The sequence below is a fragment of the Salvelinus fontinalis genome, chromosome 4 (genome assembly GCF_029448725.1).
Source record: "Salvelinus fontinalis isolate EN_2023a chromosome 4, ASM2944872v1, whole genome shotgun sequence".
Taxonomy (NCBI): Eukaryota; Metazoa; Chordata; class Actinopteri; order Salmoniformes; family Salmonidae; genus Salvelinus; species Salvelinus fontinalis.
This window is the reverse complement of record NC_074668.1, coordinates 69,999,676-70,008,341: the sequence shown is the minus strand read 5'-3', so window position 1 is coordinate 70,008,341 and position 8,666 is coordinate 69,999,676. Positions and strand designations below refer to the sequence as shown.

At 45.4% G+C, this 8,666-nt stretch overlaps 1 protein-coding gene and 1 pseudogene across 1 annotated transcript; both read left to right on the top strand.

Annotated features, from left to right (window-relative positions):
* Positions 1 to 277: 277 nt before the first annotated feature.
* Positions 278 to 1,179, top strand: LOC129852923 (UDP-glucuronosyltransferase 1-2-like; annotated as a pseudogene).
* A 248-nt stretch (positions 1,180 to 1,427) lies between these two features.
* LOC129854293 (UDP-glucuronosyltransferase 2A1-like) lies at positions 1,428 to 3,995 on the top strand. Its single transcript, XM_055921177.1, has 2 exons — positions 1,428 to 1,493; positions 1,911 to 3,995. Exon 2 carries the CDS (start codon positions 2,695 to 2,697, stop codon positions 3,511 to 3,513), a length of 819 nt encoding a protein of 272 aa, XP_055777152.1. The 5' UTR covers positions 1,428 to 1,493; positions 1,911 to 2,694; the 3' UTR covers positions 3,514 to 3,995.
* The last annotated feature ends 4,671 nt before the right edge of the window (positions 3,996 to 8,666 follow it).

Here is an 8,666-nt window from a genome sequence, read left to right as displayed (position 1 = left end):
AATTCAGCTGTGAATGCTCTTGAAGGAGCAAAAACTACTGTTTGCCTTGTGGGATACAGGTAACTTAGCAGACAAATCATTGTTACAGTGAATTAATGTACCTACTTTCCAGCTTCTAAGACCATCTCTTTGCATTACAGAGGTGTCTTGAGATTAGCTTTTAAGTCTGTTAGTTGGGGACTTAAGTCAGTCAGTCTACCTGATACAAAAACAAGAGTTGTTGTTTTGCATTCTGTTCCTTCCCGCCTTCTGATTTCACCTATCATTCAGATGAAAGATGGCAAGCCATAATGGAAGCATTAACTCATACCTTCTCATATCTTTACTGGTTGTTTCTTGGAGAATCTACGATGGTGGGAAAATTAAAGTATTTCCCTTAGAAGGTAGTCACTGGTTGAACATGAACAATCTGATCAAGGCTCTTCACTCTCAGGGACACACCGTCACAGTGGTACAGACAACTACAACTTGGTATATTAAAGAAGAGTCTCGACATTACAGTTTTATTACAATACCTGTCACTGATGATGTGGAATATGAGGAATTTGTAAAGCCAATCGTGAAGAAAGTAAATGATATAGAGAGAGGAAAGAGCTCTGTATCAAACTTTATACATTTGCAAATCGAGATGTTCTCTGCAATGTCTACGGTTCATGGACTGGAATGTGACACGGCAACTGCTGTATTGAAAGACAAGGATTTAATGAAGACCCTAAACGAGAGCTAGTATGACCTGGTGCTTACTGACCCATCATGGGGAGCAGGTATTTTGGTGGCTCACTATCTTCAGGTACCTCTAGTCTACGATGTACAGTGGGTAAACAGTGGAGAGGGACATTAAGCCATTGCACCATCCCCCATGTCTTATATTCCAATGACTGGATCAGGGCTCTCACACAAAATGATCATCACAGAGCGAGTAAAGAATATGCGTTTCTATTTGCTTCGGGAAGTTCAGGACATATTTTTATTCAGCCACATTACCAAGATGTTTGTAATGGGGTTTTCCAACCAGGTGTGGACTTCTATGAGTTATTACAGGGAGCTGGTCAATGGCTCATGAGAGTTGACTTTGTGTTCGAGTTCCCTCGTCCCACCATGCCTAATTTTATCTATAGAGGGTTCCAATTTATGGGAGGGTTCCAATTCTCCCTATCGTGTGGGTTAGAAAAAGCATGAGGTAGTTCTATATGGTAATTCTGAGGTTTTCTTGACATGTTTGGACCAGAAATTATAAATGTTTGACATTGTGAAATGTGTCTGTTATGTTAAACAGTATTATAATGAGTAATACTATACATCCATATTATAATCATGTACACTCACTGAGTTTTGAGTAACCATCACTGTGACTTTAACAAATGGAAAGGTTCTCATAAAAGCAGTACTTTGACCTTTACTTAACCCTTATAAACCAACATGTCACACAAAAGCCAAAGTAAGCTACACATTTTACATCTTGCTTTCCATATCCATAATACGAAGATCAACTGGTAAGTAACATTGCACTGCATATTACCTACAAACTGAATAAGCGAATAATAATTACGTTAAGTTAATGTTCATAAACAAGGATGAAATGTATTTTGAGATATTGTTTACATACTGAATCAAATGTGAATCTAAATAAAGAATAAAGTTTAATCTTCATTGTCTCAAATGCTCAAACCCCTAAAGGGAATTAATTATGCACTATTGACAACAGCTTTCATGGTCTTCATGATTTGTAACAAATCAAATTATATTTATTGGTCGCATGCACATATTTAGCAGATATTATCGCAGGTGTAGCGAAATGCTTGTACATACATGAGAATATATAATCGGCTAACTGACAGTATGTCAAAATCCATTCAATGTGTCATACAAACTGAATATGATGTCCTATCTCTGTTTGTTTTATATTTCAGATAAATGATGACATACATTGGAAGCATGACTTCATGCCTTTTGTTATTTCTGTTGATTATGTGTGGTTCAGTTTGCCATGGTGGGAAGTTGCTGGTCTTTCCCGGGGAGGGAAGTCACTGGGTTAACATGGACATTCTGATCAAGGCTCTTCACTCTCAGGGACACACCATCACAGTGGTATGAACGACAAAAAGTTGGTACATCAAAGAAGAATCGCCCTACTACAGTTCTATTACAATACCTGTCACTGATGCTATGGATGAGGAATTTGTAAAGCAAATTATGAAGAAAGTAATTGATATAGAGAGAGGAACGAGCTCTGTAATAAACTTTATACATTTGCAAATCGAGTTGTTCTCTGCCAGGTCTAAGGTTCATAAATATGCTAGTGACTTGGCAACTGTTGTATTGAAGACAAGGATTTAATGAAGACCCTAAAGGAAAATCAATATGACCTGGTGCTTACTGACCCAGCATGGGGGACCGGTATTTTGGTGGCTCACTATCTTCAGCTACCTCTAGTCTACAGTGTACGTTGGGCAATCGGTAGAGAGGGACATTTAACTATTGCACCATCACCAATGTCGTACATTCCAATGACTGTTTCAGGGCACTCAGACAAAATGACTTTCACAGAGAGAGCAAAGAATATGCTTTTATTATTGCTATTTACTGTTCGGGGACAAGTTGAATTTCTGGCCACATTACCAGGCTGTTTGTGATGAGTTTTTCCAAGCAGGTGTGGACTTCTATGAGTTATTACAAGGGGCTGATCTGTGGCTCATGAGAGTTGACTTTGTGTTTGAATTTCCTCGTCCCACCATGCCTAATGTTATCTATATGGGAGGGTTCCAATGTAATCCTGCCAAGCCTCTTCCCCAAGAACTGGAGGAGTTTGTTCATAGTTCTGGGGAGCATGGAGTCATTATCATGTCTTTGGGAACCTTAGTTGCACAGCTTCCTCGTGATTTAACTGATGAATTGGCTGCTGCTTTTGCCCAACTGCCTCAGAAGGTCATCTGGAGACACAAAGGAGACAGGCCAACTACTCTGGGCAACAACACCTTACTAGTTGACTGGATGCCTCAGAATGATCTGTTAGGACACCCTAAGACAAGGCTGTTTGTAGCTCATGGAGGAACAAATGGGGTTCAAGAGGCTATTTACCATGGAATTCCTGTTGTGGGTCTACCTCTGTTTTTTGATCAATATGACAACCTCCTTCGTCTGAAAGAGAGAGGAGGAGCAAAGCTTTTATCCATGGCAACAGTAGACAAGAACAATAACTTTCTAGAGGCCTTACAGGAAGTTCTGGATGAGCCATCCTACAGGATGAACATGCAGAGACTCTCCAGGCTACACCGGGACGTGCCAATGGAGCCCCTGGACACTGCCCTCTTCTGGATTGAGTTTGTCATGAGACACAAAGGTGCTGCTCATCTGCGTACAGAGTCCTACAGAATGCCTTGGTACTCCTACCACTCTGTAGATGTTGTCCTGATATTGTTGGGTGTTGTGTCAGTGCTTATTCTTCTTCTTGTTGCAATAGTCAGATATTTATGCGTTAGAAAATGCTTGAAACGAAAGATGAAAAGTGAATGAGCAGATCCAATTCTCCACATTCTGGTGCACACAAATAATAGGATATGTATGAATTAAAGTTGTAATATGTAACTTTTAGGGCGACCCAACAAAACTCCTATAGATATGCGAGTTATGGATCTGTCATTCTCATTGAAAGCAAGTCTAAGACGCCGTAGATCTCTTCTATGTGTGCTATCTCTATGCTTCCCATGTTTAAGTTTCTTTTTGCGTCTTTTACTTTCGGTTTTGTACACCAGCTTCAAACAGTAGAAAATACAATATTTTTGGTTATGGAAAATATATTTCACAGTGGTTAGGATGATACAATGATTCTCTACACTCACTTGCTTGTTTTGCCACATAGACTGAAATTAGGCAAACTATTACAATTTTAGCAACCAGGAAATGGCAGAGCGATTTCTGCATAGTGCATCTTTAAATCATGAAAATGTATAATGTTGAATTGATGCCAACATAATAAAATGCTTATGTATAATTTAGTGTGGAATACAGTTGTTGTCAAGTATTTCCACATGGTTGTGCATTTTGTGATTCAATCCTACACTGCAAATATTTATTGTAAGTGTTACATTCACAGTGTTAAAGTTTTTTTTACTCTGTGTAGTGTAAAAAAACTCAAAACCTCATTCATCATTATCATATTTCCCACCATGTTCTATTGCAGGTTGATGTTTAGAATTGTTTGTTTCAACATCTGTGTTTTTGCATGTACATTGATTGATTGATCTTATGCTACAGAAAGATACATACTTTGCCAGCTAGCATAATGTAATTTGCAGGCCTGATGTGGCTTGCGAGCCAAGAATTTCAGACCACAGTGTTAGGGAGAAATTATGCCATCAAAGAAAGGCCATATGATGTATGTAATGTATTGTCATAAAGGGTTTAATCTTAATTAAACTATAACACTTAGGCACTCACTTCGTGAAGACTACAGGACTGGAAGTGAACGAACAAATGCAACAAACTGTCACTAACAAACACACTTATGGGTGTTAACTCGATCATTCCCTCGAAAGGCACACTGGTAAATATACAATTAAGTCTTTACACCCTACAGTGTTAAAATATAATAAACTTCTACGGTACAAAATGTAGTCTGATGGAGTTGATTGTTAACATCTGCTACAGAGTTTATTTTCTTACACTTTCAAAACTGTTATTTTAACACCAGTTAAGTTGGACTCATATATACATTCTGATATAATACAATGTACAATGTCCGAGTTCAATGTACACTGGTGATTTTGCTGTGTACAGCTGAAAATGACAACCTCATAGCCTTAAATAATAACAATTTATGCCATTTAGCAGACACTTTTATCCAAAGTCACGTACAGTCATGCGTCCATAACTTTTTTGTATATGAGTGGCCACAGCGCTCATAAAAACATATTGCATATTCCAAACACGTACAAGTTGGTGAAAGTCCACAAACACAGGAACATTGTGTTCACTCAGATTAACTCATTGAACTGTCACTCTCATCAAGGGATTTTACGTTAATGATTACATCTGTCAAGTAATTGATTAGGGTAGGTCTATTTGTGTGTTTAAACAGAAACAATGTGAATGTTACAAAGCCCACTAAAGTACACTGAGTGCAAAAAACATTAGGAACACATTCCTAATATTGAGTTGCCATTTTGCCCTCAGAATAGCCTCAATTTGTCAGTGCATGGACTCTACAAGGTGTCAAAAGCATTCCACAGGGATGCTGGCCCATGTTGACTCCAGTGCTTCCCACAGTTGTGTCAAGTTGTCTGGATGTCCTTTGGATGGTGGATCATTCTTGATACAAACTGTTGAGCGTGAAAAATCCAGCTGCAATATGTAACTTTTTGGGCAATGTGACAAAATGCACATAGATATGTGAGTTAACGATGACACCCAAATCCGACTACCATACCCCGTTCAAAGGCACTTCAATGTTTTGTCTTGCCCATTCCCCCTATGAATGGCACACATACACAATCCATGTCTCAATTCTCTCAAGGCTTCAAAGTCCTTCTTTGACCTGTCTCTTCCCCTACATCTACACTGATTGAAGTGGATTTAACAAATGACATCAATAAGGGATCATAGCGTTCACCTCGATTCACCTGGTCAGTCTATGTCAAGGAAAGAGCAGGTGTTTCTAATGTTTGGTACACTTAAGTGTATATTCTTTAAGATATCCTATCCCTGGAGGAGAGCCAATATGACCTGGTGCTTACTGACCCATCATGGGGAGCAGGTATTTTGGTGGCTCACTATCTTCAGGTACCTCTAGTCTACGATGTACAGTGGGTAAACAGTGGAGAGGGACATTAAGCCATTGCACCATCCCCCATGTCTTATATTCCAATGACTGGATCAGGGCTCTCCCACAAAATGATCATCACAGAAAGAGTAAAGAATAAGCATGAGGTAGTTCTATATGGTAATTCTGAGGGTTTCTTGACATGTTTGGACCAGAAAATATAGATGTTTGACATTGTGAAATGTGTCGGTTATGTTAAACAGTATTATAATGAGTAATATTATACATCCATATTATAATCATGTTCACTCTGTAACGGCAGTCTAGCTCTTCCTCCTCCTCGGACGAGGAGAGGAGCGAAGGATCGGAGGACCAATGTGCAGCGTGGTAATTTTCCATGAATTTAATTAACACAAAGACAAGATACTGACAAACTAATACAAAACAACAAACGACCGTGAAGCTACAAACGAAAGTGCAATACACAAGCTACTAACGTTAGACATAGACACTATACAAAATAACAAACGAACTAACCGTCACAGTCCTGTGTAGCACAAACACTGACACAGGAAACAATCACCCACCAAATCCCAACACAAAACAAGCCACCTATATATGATTCTCAATCAGGGACAACGATTGACAGCTGCCTCTGATTGAGAACCATATTAGGCTGGACACAGAAACAGACAAACTAGACACACAACATAGAATTCCCACCCAGCTCACGTCCTGACCAACACTAAACAAGCAAAACATACAAGAACCATGGTCAGGAAGTGACAGTACCTCCCTCCTGAGGTGCGGACTCCGGACGCACCCCTAAAACTCAAGGGGAGGGTCTGGGTGGGCATCTGTCCGCGGTGGCGGCTCCGGCGGTGGACGAGGCCACTACTCCACCATTGTCTTTGTCCCCCTCCTTAGCGTCCTTTGAGTGGCAACCCTCGCCCCCGACCTTGGCCTAGGAATCCTCACCAAGGTCCCCACTAAATTTAGGAGACAGCTCAGGACATAGAGGTAGCTCAGGACAGAGAGGTAGCTCAGGACAGAGAGGTAGCTCAGGACAGAGAGGCAGCTCAGGACAGAGGCAGCTCCGGACTGAAAGGCAGCTCCGGACTAATGGCAGCTCCGGACTAATGGCAGCTCCGGGCTGAGGGGCAGTTCCGGGCTGAGGGGCAGCTCCGGGCTGAGGGGCAGCTCATGACTGGAAGGCAGCTCATGGCTGGAGGGCAGCTCATGACTGGAAGGCAGCTCATGACTGTAGGGCAGCTCGTGACTGGAAGGCAGCTCTGGCAGCTCCTGACTGGCTGGCGGCTCTGGCGGCTCCTGACTGGCTGGCGGCTCCTGACTGGCTGGCGGCTCTGGCGGCTCCTGACTGGCTGGCGGCTCTGGCGGCTCCTGACTGGCTGGCGGCTCTGGCGGCTCCTGACTGGCTGGCGGCTCTGGCGGCTCCTGACTGACTGGCGGCTCTAGCGGCTCCTGACTGACGGACGGCTCTGACGGTTCGGGGCAGACGGGCGGCTCTGGCGGCTCGGGGCAGACGGGCGGCTCTGATGGCTCGGGGCAGACGGGCGGCTCTGACGGCGCTGGGCAGACGGACGGCTCAGATGGCGCTGGGCAGACGGACGGCTCAGATGGCGCTGGGCAGACGGATTGCTCAGATGGCGCTGGGCAGACGGATGGCTCAGATGGCGCTGGGCAGACGGATGGCTCAGATGGCGCTGGGCAGACGGATGGCTCAGATGGCGCTGGGCAGACGGATGGCTCAGATGGCGCTGGGCAGACGGATGGCTCAGATGGCGCTGGGCAGACGGATGGCTCAGATGGCGCTGGGCAGACGGATGGCTCAGATGGCGCTGGGCAGACGGATGGCTCAGATGGCGCTGGGCAGACGGATGGCTCAGATGGCGCTGGGCAGACGGATGGCTCAGATGGCGCTGGGCAGACGGATGGCTCAGATGGCGCTGGGCAGACGGATGGCTCAGATGGCGCTGGGCATACGGATGGCTCAGACGGCGCTGGGCAGGCAAGCAGGGCAGGCGGCGTTGAGCAGACGAGCAGTGCAGGCGGCGTTGGGCAGACAGCCGACTCTGACCTGCTGAGGCGCACAGTAGGCCTGGTGCATGGCACCGGAACTGGTGATACCGGACTGGAGATATGCACCTCAAGGCTAGTGCGGGGAGCAGGAACAGGGCACACTGGATTCTCAAAGCGCACTATAGGCCTGGTGCGTGGTGCCGGAACTGGTGGTACCGGACTGAGGGCACGCACCTCAGGGCGAGTGCGGGGAGAAGGAACAGTGCGTACAGGGCTCTGGAGACGCACAGGAGGCTTGGTGCGTGGTGCCGGAACTGGAGGTACTGGGCTGGAGACACGCACCACAGGGAGAGTGCGTCGAGGAGGAACAGGGCTCTGGAGATGCACTGGAAACCTGGTGCGTGGTGTAGGCACTGGTGGTACTGGGCTGGGGCGGGAAGGTGGCGCCGGATATACCGGACCGTGCAGACGTACTGGCTCCCTTGAGCACCGAGCCTGCGCAACCTTACCTGGTTGAATGCTCCCCGTACCCCGTCCAGTGCGGGGAGGTGGAACAACCCGCACTGGGCTGTGTTGGCGAACCGGGGACACCATACGTAAGGCTGGTGCCATGTACACCGGCCCAAGGAGACGTACTGGAGGCCAGATATGTTTAGCCGGCTTCATGGCACTTGGCTCAATGCTCAATCTAGCCCGGCCAGTGCGGGGAGGTGGAATAACCCGCACCGGGCTATGCACACGTACAGGAGACACCGTGCGCTCTTCGCATAACACGGTGTCTGCCCGTACTCCCGCTCTCCACGGTAAGCATGGGAAGCGGGCGCAGGTCTCCTACCTGCCTTCGCCACACTACCCTTTAGCCCCCCCC